Source organism: Macaca fascicularis, chromosome 8 (assembly GCF_037993035.2).
Source record: "Macaca fascicularis isolate 582-1 chromosome 8, T2T-MFA8v1.1".
Lineage (NCBI taxonomy): Eukaryota > Metazoa > Chordata > Mammalia > Primates > Cercopithecidae > Macaca > Macaca fascicularis.
The window spans coordinates 112,444,549-112,456,596 of record NC_088382.1 but is presented as its reverse complement, the minus strand read 5'-3'; the positions used below and the strand labels follow the sequence as shown (position 1 = coordinate 112,456,596).

Genomic DNA, 12,048 nt, shown 5'->3' with positions numbered 1-12,048 from the left:
AATCTCAGCATTTTAGGAGGCCCAGGCCAGTGGATCATTTAAGGTCAGGGTGGCCTGCGCCTGTAATCCCAGCTACTTGGGAAGCTGAGGCAAGAGAATCCCTTGAACCCAGGAGCCGGAGGCTGCAGTGAGTCAAAATCGTGCCACTGCACTCCAGGCTGGGCAACAGAGCAAGACTCCCTGATAAAAAGGTTTGCCTTTTTAAAAGCAAAAAGATTTAAGGCAAATATTTAGGTTTTCACAAACTGGTATATCAGGAGGGCCTAAGAATATACTAAAAGCATATTGAATTATGCAGTTGTTGGCTTACTTTTTTAATGAGTTACGTATGTTTCTGAAAATGTACTGTATCTGTGTTTTCTTTGTATGTACATAATTTTCATACTGACTTTAATGGTGTACTTAAGATATCCTGATAGCATTGATTACTCTGGTAAATCTTTGTGTGTGGATAAAAACCTTGTTGGGAAAATTTTAGGGAACCACTTGTTTTTCTAAAAAATCTTGTTCTGTGATCCTGTGAAGACAAGCTGTGATTTGTGATGTATGTTAGATTGTAGACTGGCACCTTCTTGATGGAGCTGATTCTAACATTAGAATAATTTTTGCTTTTATCAGTCTTGTCCTCTAATTACCAGATGAAGGCCATAGCTGTTATTTTCATGGCCACATTATTAACCTTCTTAGTTTATGTAATTAATACATCCATAGGAAAAGAGTTATACAAAAAGAATTTGTATATTTGCAACTTCTAGCAGTTTGTCATTACTCAGCTCCTGAAATTAAAGAAATTTAATCAGTCTTGGTCATCTTGTCTTGATTGTCATGGTTTGGAAGGAAATACCAAATATAGATCTGAATCAGTAGACTAGAAGGCTGCTGTTTAAACACATAAAATAATTTTTTTTAAAAGCTTTCTATGGCCGGGCGTGGTGGCTCAAGCCTGTAATCCCAGCACTTGGGGAGGCCGAGACGGGCAGATCACGAGGTCAGGAGATCGAGACCATCCTGGCTAACCTGGTGAAACCCCGTCTCTACCAAAAAATACAAAAAACTAGCCGGGTGAGGCGGCAGGCGCCTGTAGTCCCAGCTACTCGGGAGGCTGAAGCAGGAGAATGGCGTGAACCCGGGAGGCGGAGCTTGCAGTGGCTCACGCCTGTAATCCCAGCACTTTGATCCTGGGAGGCCGAGGCGGGTGGATCACTTGCAGTCAGGAGACCAGCCTGGCCAACATGGTGAAACCCTGTCTCCACTAAAAATTAAAAAAAAATTAGCTGGGCGTGGTGGTGCACTCTTGTATTTCCAGCTACTTTGGGAGGCTGAGGCAGGAGAATTGCTTGAACTCAGGAGGCACTCTCATGAGGCAGAAGTTGAAGTGAGCCGAAATTGCGCTACTGCACTCCAGCCTGGGCAACAGAGGGAGACTCCATCTCGGACAAAAAAGACACCTATTTTTTTCCAGTTAGAAACCTGCTGGCATGTAACTATGTTAGTAGGAAGAATGTTTGCAGTAAGCATGGAGGTTTAGCTAGTTAGCACAATCAAAGAAATTTGAAGACATTTAAAGCCCTGATATTTTTATTGAAAGACAATGATGGCATTGCTATTCAATTTAGTTTTCCTAGGCGGATTTATGGACTGATGGACTTCATTTGAAAGTAATGTCGTCTTTCATTACAGAGCCCAACCAACTCTTGATGCTACAACAGAGTCTTAACTTGCTGCATTTTCCAAAATCCCATCCTTGTAAGCTTCATGCTTTAGGCCCTAATTGCTAGTTTTTTCTCTATACAGGATTGTTTTTCATTAGGTTCACTTGATTCATCCGTCGCTGGATTTGGGAGCACTGGCAACATAATCAACACACTTCCTACAATCTTCAGGCTTCACATGTGCTGATGATGATGTAAACCAACTCTGCCCCAATCATCTCCCCTTCTCTTAGGGTTTTACTACATATTGCAACAGAAGATAATATTGGAGGTGAAGAGGGTAACATGAAGTTTGGCACTACCCTGAAGAACTGTAAGCATCTCTTGGAATGTGCTAAGGAACTTGATGTCCAAATAATTGGGGTTAAGTGAGTATTTGTTTTAAACTTTTAAAACTGTGAACATTTTACGGTGATAGCCTGTCTTTCTGGTTATTGATTTAAGACTTTCTTTGCATGAAATCTAAGACGCAATTTTTTTCTAGTCTTTTAACACACATGTATGTGTTTTCTTCTTAGTTTAGGCAAAACAAATATGCCTTATCCCTTTTCATACTGTTTTGCAACTGTACCTCCTTCCCCACAATAAAAAAAATAGCAAATAATATTTTGATTCGGGTTAGTGCAGAGTAACTTAATCGCCACCTTTTAAATTGGATGGGAGGAGATTTGCTAGAATTCTTAACAAAAATAAAAGTGTCAGGCCTTTTCCTCCTTTTAATTCCTCTGGGGAATTTCAATAAATTAGACTTTGCTTCAGGCTTTTAATTTTATATGTGAGGAAACCGAGACTCCAAGAGGTTCAAAGACTTGATTATATCCTCAGAACTAATTACAGACATAGTAACACTAAGCCCTAGATGTTGTTTGCCAATCCATTGCTATTCTTACTAAAGTAAAAAAGTCTTGCTTTTTCAAACACTCACAAAGATGTATAGAGTCCCCACTGTTAATAGTTTATTGTGTATCTTTAATTTTATTATTTAGTTTTTGAGATAGTATCTCATTATATCTCCCATGCTGGAGTTCAGTGGCATGATCATGGCTCACTGCAACCTCAAACTCCTGGCTCAAGCAGTCTTCCCGACTTAGCCTCCCAAAGTGCTGGGATTACAGGTGTGAGCCTCTGTGCCTGACCTTACTGTGTAACTTTCTATTCTACTTTGTACATAAATAGGTGGTAGTCTTTTAAACGAAGAATTGGATCGTGCTGTGCCCTACACAATAGACAACATTCCATGTCAATCTAGTTTGAATTCTGCCTTAGGTGACAATATTGACACATTTGAGAGTTTTGTTCATATTTCAACTAAGTTTTAATTTAAGTTGACATAAAAATTAATGAAGTACTATCTCGAGTAGATAAAGGGAAAAGAAAAATTTGCTTTATGGTGTACAGTTCTATGGATTTTAGTACTTGTGTAACCACTGCCACAATCAGGAAGTACTCTATTCTGGAACTTTAGTAATACTAGTGAATAATAGTAATACTGTTACTCAACTTGATTAATGTTCCTTTATATTTATTTCACAACAGACACATTTTTGTATTTGGTTGGGTAAAACTGAATGTTCAATTTTATGCTCAGCTGAATGTGATACGATTTGGTACTGCTTGTTACTTCACTATATAAACATAAAAGCACCACATATACATAAAAGCACACCTTATTGTATAACTGCAACAGTACTGATAATTGACTTATTGTTAAGAATTTTTGTTTATAGAATTACAGTTTTATCTTGGCATTGCCTTTTCTAAAAAGCTGGTACTGTAACTTTTGGTTAATTAGAGGCTGATGCTTCTAATGGTTTAAGTATTTGGTAAAGTTAATGTGGATACTTAATGGTATGAATATGATGAATGACAGTTGAAAGAAATTACAGGAGGTGTCTCTAAAACTTTCTGCTCCTTTAAAGTTATTATTCTGTGTGTTTCAGATTTCATGTTTCGAGTGCTTGCAAAGAATCTCAAGTATACGTACATGCTCTATCTGATGCTCGATGTGTGTTTGACATGGCTGTAAGTTCTTTCTTTAAATTATTTTGATATTTTAGCCAGGATGTTAAGTTAAAGACTAAGTATTGTTTTCTGCCTGTGTGAATTACTCTGACTACATTCAACGTCACACACCTCATTTTTATTACATAAGCATTCAGAGCTCTATACAGTCACACCTTTTAAGCGGGTAAAGGAGTGAAATAGTAATTGACTTGCATAAGTCTAGAAGAGAGTACAAATAAAATCAAAGAGCATACCTAATATTGAATCAATCTGTTTCTATCAGTAAAAAACCAAGAACTTGCTGTATTAAAGATCAGAACAGATATTTACCTCCCTAGGAGGGGGTTTTTAAAATGTTCTCATATCCATTACAATTTGGAAAAGCATTTAAATAATTTTTTTTCCATCCATAGGGAGAAATTGGCTTTACGATGAACATGTTAGACATTGGTGGAGGATTCACGGGAACTGAATTTCAATTAGAAGAGGTAAACTTTTCAGTAGATGACATAACAGAATAATTGCTTTCTTTGCTACTTAAGTGGTGGATGTGTAGAGCAGGATTTTTACAATGGCAGAAAGTAAACCCTGTAATGTCTCTTTAAAATTTTATTCTTAGAAAATGTGGATACTTAATGGTAGTTAGTAGACCTAGCTAACTTTGAAAAGTTTGATAGAATTCTTTGAACATTATCATGAAACATTTTCTATTTCAGTTGTGTTTCTATACTTAATGGCATAAATGATGTAATACTTAGAAAACTTCACTACTACCTTTTTTGTTTTGTTTTAAAAAGAGTCTTCCTGTGTTGCCCAGGCTGGAGTGGAGTTGTGCAATTATAGCTCACTGCAGCCTCCAACTCCTGGGCTCAAGTGATCCTCCTGCCTCAACCTCCCAAGCAGCTGGGACTTAAAAAAAAAAAAAGTCTTTCTATATTGCCCAAGCTGGTCTTGGAACTCCTGGCCTCAAGTGATCCTCCTGCCCCAGCCTCCCAAAGTTTTGGGGTTACAGGCGTGAGCCACCACTCCCAGCCAACTTTAGCACTTAGGCCAGATGCACGTCACACCTGTTTTCTCACCTTCCTGCTCTGCCCTCCTTCCTTCCTTCTGCAATATCTAGAAACTATGATTTGAAAATTTTGCTTCTGTTTTTAGTGATCAAGTATAGAAAAATGACTTTAAAAAAAAAAAAACAAATACCAGTAGGTATTTGTTATTAGCGCTCTCTATTTTTAAAATTAATGCCATTCTGATAGTTACAAAATAAATTGACTTGAAAGCATGCCTAATTAGTTGCTTGGAGATAATTACGAAGTTGCTAAGGTTCATAGTCTGTGATTGGAACTGCTCCATTTTCCTAGAAGATTTTGTTAATATCAGTTTCTGAATATTGCGAATTATCTGATCCAATATTGAAACCATAATGTGGCATTTAAAATCCACAGGTTAATCATGTTATCAGCCCTCTGTTGGATATCTACTTTCCTGAAGGATCTGGTGTTAAGATAATTTCAGAACCCGGAAGCTACTATGTGTCTTCTGCATTTACACTTGCAGTTAATATCATAGCAAAGAAAGTTGTTGAAAATGATAAATTTCCCTCTGGAGGTAAGTTATGAAGTTTATAGTTTTATTTTTGTTGGTAGATAATTGCAGTTAGTCTGGAAATGAACAGATGGTCATGAAGTTGTAGGTGGTTTTCAGCTTTTAAAAATCTTAAAGCTGGCCGGGCATGGTGGCTCATGTCTATAATCCCAGCACTTTGGGAGGCCGAGCTGTGTGGATCACGAGGTCAGAAGTTCGAGACCAGCCTGGCCAGTATGGTGGAAACCCCATCTCTACTAAAAATACAAAACTTAGCTGGGCGTGGTGGCACACCCCTGTAATCCCGGCTACTCAGGAGGCTGAGGCAGAAGAATCACTTGAATCTGGGAGGCGGAGGTTGCGGTGACCCAAGATCATGCCACTGGACTCCAGCCTGGGCTACAAGAGCGAGACTCTGTCTCAAACAAAAAAAAAAAAAAAATCTTAAAGCCAAGATCCCGTTCCATAAGACTTCCAAATCCAACTTTCTTGGTACTGATGTTTAGATATGTGTGTTTTCGATAAATGTCTACCAGATGATTAATTCTCATCCATTATTCTCTTCTGTTCTCCTTTTCTCACATGGATCACAGGGAGGCTCTGTTTTCATACTTTCTTACTTAAGGGCCACAAAGTGTCCTTGTAATCTAACTCAAGTCAAACCAACAAAAAGGCACTAGACAGTCCCATCTCGTTGGCTAATATTATTGTAGGAAATACTGTGTTACATTAACAAGCCTTTTTTTTTTTTTTTGGCTGTGGACTAATCCACATCCCATAGAAAAATTGTCCATTTCCCCAATATTGTCTTATTTTACAGCTCTGTTTTTCCTTGTTTAGAATCCAGTCCAGGACCACATTGAATTTGTCATTTCTCCTTGAATCTGGATAGCTTCTCAGCTCATTACTTTGTATTTTTTAACTTTGACATTTTCGAAGAGTAGAAATTTCATAGCTGATCCTTAATTTGGGTTTGTTTGATGATTCCTCATAATTATATATATATATATATATATATATATATATATATATATATTTTTTTTTTTTTTTTTTTTTTTTTTTTTTGAGATGGAGTCTCGCTCTGTCTCCCAGGCTGGAGTGCAGTGGCATGATCTCGGCTCATTGCAAGCTCTGCCTCCTGGGTTCACGCCATTCTCCTGCCTCAGTCTCCGGAGTGGCTGGGACTACAGGCACCTGCCACCATCCCCGGCAAATTTTTTTGTATTTTTAGTAGAGACAGGGTTTCACCCTGTTAGCCAGGACGGTCTCGATCCCCTGACTTCATGATCCACCCGCCTCGGTCTCCCAAAGTGCTGGGATTACAGGCGTGAGCCACCGCGCCCAGCCGTGATTATATTTTTTAGGCTATGCATTTGGGGCATGAAGTCCACTGAAGTGTTAGTCTATTATTCTCACTTCATCATGTTAGGAGGCACATGATAGTGGTCTGTTCTAATATTGATGATGGTAGGTGTTTTTTCTTGTGTTGTCACCCAGGCTGGAGTACAGTGGCTCCATCAGGGCTCATTGCAGTCTCAATCTCCTGGCTTAAGCAGTCCTCCCACCTTCAGCCTGTTGCATAGCTGGGACTACAGGCCTATGCCACCATGCCTGGCTAGGTTTTTTTCTATTTTTATTTTGTAGAGGGTTTCGTCGTGTTTCCCAGGCTGATCTCAAACCCCTGAACTCAAGTGATCCACCTGCCTCAGACTCCCAAAGTGCTGGGATTACAAGCTTGAGCCAATACACCTGGCCTAGTGATTTTTTTTTTTTTTTTTGAGAGAGAGTTTTGCTCTTGTTGCCCAGGCTGGAATGCAGTGGCATGATCTTGGCTCACTGCAACCTCTGCCTCCTCCTGCCTTTCTCAAGCGATTCTCCTGCCTCAGCCTCCCAAGTAGCTGGGATTACAGGCGCGTGCCACCACGCCCAGCTATTTTTTTTTTTTTTATTTAAATGCTAGTTTTGAGCACTTGTTTAAGGTTGTGTCAGGCAGGTTTCTCTCCATTGTGAAGTGGCAAGTTAATTAGAGACTGTAAATAAACTACCTGTTTCTAACCAGATTTTCACCCCATTAGTTTTAGCATCTATTGATGAATTTCTAACTTCATTATTGTTTATATTAGTTAGCCTTTACTTAAAGAATATCTTTTCCTTCCTTCCTGTTTATTTATGAGTTTAGACCGATCTTTATTCATTAGGTTTATATAATCTATTACTCTCATTTTTCCCTTGACATGTCTCCGTTATTCTCTGAGCACTTCTTTATTTTTTGGTATATCAAGATGTTCCAGGCTCATTTTAACCTTTTTCTGCCTCAGTCCTGTAATCAGTTGTTTCTCCAAGGAGCCTTGGTTTGTTTCTTGTGGAGAGTGATAAACCTGAAAATGAGTATTGGTTGTGCTAAGAGTAGAGTAGCTGTGAGTAGAATGGGTGTTTTCAAAGGTTTCAGAGTGAGGTGAGAGGATCTCTTGATTCCTGAAGCTCAAACCTGCGGTGAGCTGTGATCACACCACTGCACTCTAGCCTGAGTAACAGTGAGACCCTGTCTCAACACACACACACACACACACACAGATTCCCCCTAGCAGTGTATACATGTGAACTCTGGTTGCTCCTCATGCTCTTTGATATTTTGTATTGTCAGTCTTTTAAGTTGATCCAGTCAGTAGGTTGGTGGTAATGGTATCCCATTGTGGTTTTAATTTGCATTTACCTGATGACTAATGATATACAGCACTATTTTCTTTTTCTTTTTCTTTTTTTTTTGAGACAGGGTTTTTGCCCTGTCATCCAGGCTGGAGTGAGTGGTACAATCTCAACTTTTATTTTTAATTCCACATTCAAACACATATTTAATTACTTGTGCATATATTGCCTTCCTCTTGCTGATTTGAAAAGAAACTAAAAAGTGTTTTTCCTTGCTGCTTGATCTTTTTCCTCTTTTTTTGAAACAGCAACTATCAGAAAGGCTTCAAGAATCTTAATACTTTTTTTTTTTGGAGACAGGGTCTCATTCTGTCACCCAGGCTGAAGTGCACTAGCGCAATCTTGGCTCACTGTCTCACTGTAACCTCTGCCTCCCAGATTCAAGGGATTCTAGTGCCCCAGCCTCCCCAGTAGCTGTGATTACAGGCATGCACCACCACACCTGGCTAATTTTTCTATTTTTAGTAAGATGGGGTTTTGCCATGTTGTTCAAGCTGATCTTGAACTCCTGACCTCAAGTGATCTGCCCACCTCAGCCTCACAAAGTGCTAGAATTTTACAGGCATGAGCCGTCGCATCCAGCCCTAGAGCACTTTTTTCTTGTGCTCATTGGTTATCTTCCTTTGTGAAATGAGTGCTGTGTGTCTTTTTAAGTTTAAATAGTTTGAGAAATGTGAAAATTACATTTATTTGTTTTATATGAGCCATTTTAATAAAAATTCATTTTCCCCTTTCCTGTTTTATTCCAGTAGAAAAAACCGGAAGTGATGAACCAGCCTTCATGTATTATATGAATGATGGTGTTTATGGTTCTTTTGCAAGTAAACTGTCTGAGGACTTAAATACCATTCCAGAGGTTCACAAGGCAAGTTTTATCAGAAATATTAAAGCCTATTTGGCATTTTATAAACTGAGCTGTTATTTTTAAGATGCTTCCCAATTTTTTGAAAAACATTTTAGAATGGGGAAAAATGCCCCTTTTGAGGATTTGCGTTCTTCTGGTGGAGTCCCTTTTTTAGTTTGTTGCCTTTACGTGGAGTTAATTGTACCATTGAGGCTTAAGGAGCACCCTGCCCTTGGCTCTAGGCCTTTTTTCCATGAACACATTGGATCTGAGACAGTGAAAAATACTTATCTACTCACAAATTCAATACCTGCATGAGTAAAAATTGTAAAACTTTTCCTACAGAAATACAAGGAAGATGAGCCTCTGTTTACAAGCAGCCTTTGGGGTCCATCCTGTGATGAGCTTGATCAAATTGTGGAAAGCTGTCTTCTTCCTGAGCTGAATGTGGGAGATTGGCTTATCTTTGATAACATGGGAGCAGATTCTTTCCATGAACCTTCTGCTTTTAATGATTTTCAGAGGCCAGCCATTTATTACATGATGTCATTCAGTGATTGGTAAGGTGATTTTATTTTAAGGCAGGTGGGATATTTGAACTGTCCTTGTAGACTTGCTAATAAGTTTTAATTCTGTGATGAATGCTAAACTTAGAAGTACAGTCACGTATTGCCTGTACAGTGTAGTTGCTTAATGATGGGAATTTGTTCTGACAAATGGAACATTAGGTGATTTTATGATGGCATAATCTACTACATAATCTAGGCTATATGGTATATTGCTCCTAGGCTGCAAACCTATACAGCATGTTACTCTGTTTAATACTGTTGGCAGTTGTAATGCAGTGGCATTTGTGTATCTTAAGATACTTAAAACATAGAAAGGATAATACATTGTGCTATGACACGATTGTGATAGGAATTTTTAAACTTCACTGTAATCTTACGGGTATACCACAGTCATATGTGTAGTCTGACCAAAACATCACTCTGCAGTGCATGGCTATAATAGAAAAAATGATGATCTTTTAAAGGTATTTGGAAGACTAGTTATAGTCCTATTTTATTATCCATTTGTTAGGTGATTACATGGTCTTTGGGCTTAAATTCAGAATTTAACTGAATTTTTTCTATTTAGGTATGAAATGCAAGATGCCGGAATTACTTCAGACTCAATGATGAAGAACTTCTTCTTTGTGCCTTCTTGCATTCAGCTGAGCCAAGAAGACAGCTTTTCCGCTGAAGCTTAAACAGGCATTAACGCTTCTTTAGATCTGAAGTTGCAGGTTAAGCTTGTCTGGTCAACATTCCAGTGTGGAAAAATAATTTAAACAATCTTATTCTCTTAATTCTTTTGGCAACAAAAACTATTAGTAATAGCTATTTGGGACCAGACAAAAACAGCTTTCATCTATAATTCATTGGGGATAATGGGAGATTTAGATAATGTGTCCAGATTTAAACCTACCAGTTTGTCCTACCCCTTAAGCGTTTAAAATAAAATATGCAACAAAATGGATGACTTAGTGGAGATGGAAGCCCATTAATTGGGTTCCCCATTAAATCGTTTACATACAAGAACACAGTTTTTATACTAAGGATTTGTGTTTAAAGTCTTGTAAAGTTCATGTCTTTCACCCAGATATATCAAATGTTAGCGGAAGACCAGTGTGACTTCATTAGATAACGTTTAGTGTATTTAGAATGTGTAAATTTGTGCTTTGAACTGTAGTTTAATAAATGTAAAATTGCATCATAGTATTTGTTGACCTAATGTAACCCTTGTATGATTGCAATAAAATTTTGTGTAGATTTTACTGTTCTTTCAGGCTAAAACTTTGGGAAAGGGGCTAGCTAGCAAAGGTAGTTTTGAAATAGATGTGTATATGGACTGTTTTGAAGGGTTTTTTTCTTTATAGCCCAGTTAAGTTTTGTTTGGCTCAGTGCATTTTTCAGTTATTTAATTAGTAATTTAAGTAAAGTGTTTGGTAAATCATTGTGAAGTTCAGATTCATTATGGAGAGTTGATGTGCAGTAAGCATGATGTTTAACAATTTTAACACCAAAAATGTTAATCCTGCATAAATCAATTGTAATAATAAATAGGTGTTTCTGTATAGATAGAATGCATAGAGTACCTTAGTAAATCTTTGAATCACAATCTTTTGGCTGAAATGGAAGATTCTGTTAAATACTTTGAATAAACTTGGGGGGAGGGAAATAAAATTGCAGAAAACTGCAGAGCACTAAAACTTAAGAAGGGCTACATCTTTATCCAGAAACCTGTTGCTCTTTTGCACGGAATGTTTAAATTCAGAGTTGGGATGGGGGTTGGGGTGAAGCACACTTACTATCTTCAGTTGCAGTTATTTCAAATGTAGGATTTTTTGTTGTTGGTTTGAACTGTCACCTTAGTTTCTTGTTATTTCCAATTTGTTCTGCTTAGTCATTACTTTTGATTCTTTTCTTACTAAAACTTTATGGTGGTTGGGGGAAGGGAGTTAGCATCACTAACCTGACAGTTGTTGCCAGGAATTTGCTTTGTTTACTGCTAGTATATTAGAAATCCTAGATCTCAGAATCACAATAGTAATAAACAACAGGGGTCATTTTTTCCTAACTTACTCTATGTTCAGGTGTGGAATTTCTGTCTCCCAAGAGGAAATGTGACTTCACTTTGGTGCCAATGGACAGAAAATTCTACCTGTGCTACATAGGAGAAGTTTGGAATGCACTTAATAGCTGGTTTTTACACCTTGATTTCGAGGTGAAAAGAAATTGATCATGAATCTCTAATAAATTTAAATCTCTTGAACCAGTAGGTGCTTAATATTTTTTTGATTTGATTAATGCCCATTTGACTCTCATGGGTTCTATTAAAAATATGTATAGGACCCCAATCCATTGCCATCAAATTGCCCTTGGACTTTTTCAAGGTATATTATGGGGTTTTATGCAAAATTCCAAGCTACCATGTAACTTTTTTTTAACCGTTTAACAAGGAGGGGGGACTGCTTCCTACCTTCTTTACATGTTGTGCATTGTTGTGGTCCAGAAATGCCAAACCTTTTAAAGATGGTGCAACTTTGAGTCCTCGGCCTGACTATACAGGCCTTGAACTTCATGGCATATCAACTTTGCCATATCTGCAGGAGAGCTGTTCTATATGAAACAGTTCAGAGTTGCAAATATCACATGT

The 12,048-nt window shown here is 37.9% G+C and overlaps 1 protein-coding gene across 2 annotated transcripts in view; it reads left to right on the top strand.

Annotated features, from left to right (window-relative positions):
* AZIN1 (antizyme inhibitor 1) overlaps nt 1-11,254 on the top strand; it is a 37,435-nt gene extending 26,181 nt beyond the window's left edge. For both annotated transcript variants that reach the window (NM_001292053.1, NM_001301783.1), the window contains 7 exon segments: nt 1,946-2,080; nt 3,653-3,734; nt 4,130-4,204; nt 5,162-5,324; nt 8,756-8,871; nt 9,196-9,410; nt 9,988-11,254. In NM_001292053.1, the coding sequence (NP_001278982.1) occupies nt 1,946-2,080; nt 3,653-3,734; nt 4,130-4,204; nt 5,162-5,324; nt 8,756-8,871; nt 9,196-9,410; nt 9,988-10,099 (898 nt within the window). In that variant the 3' untranslated portion in view covers nt 10,100-11,254.
* The last annotated feature ends 794 nt before the right edge of the window (nt 11,255-12,048 follow it).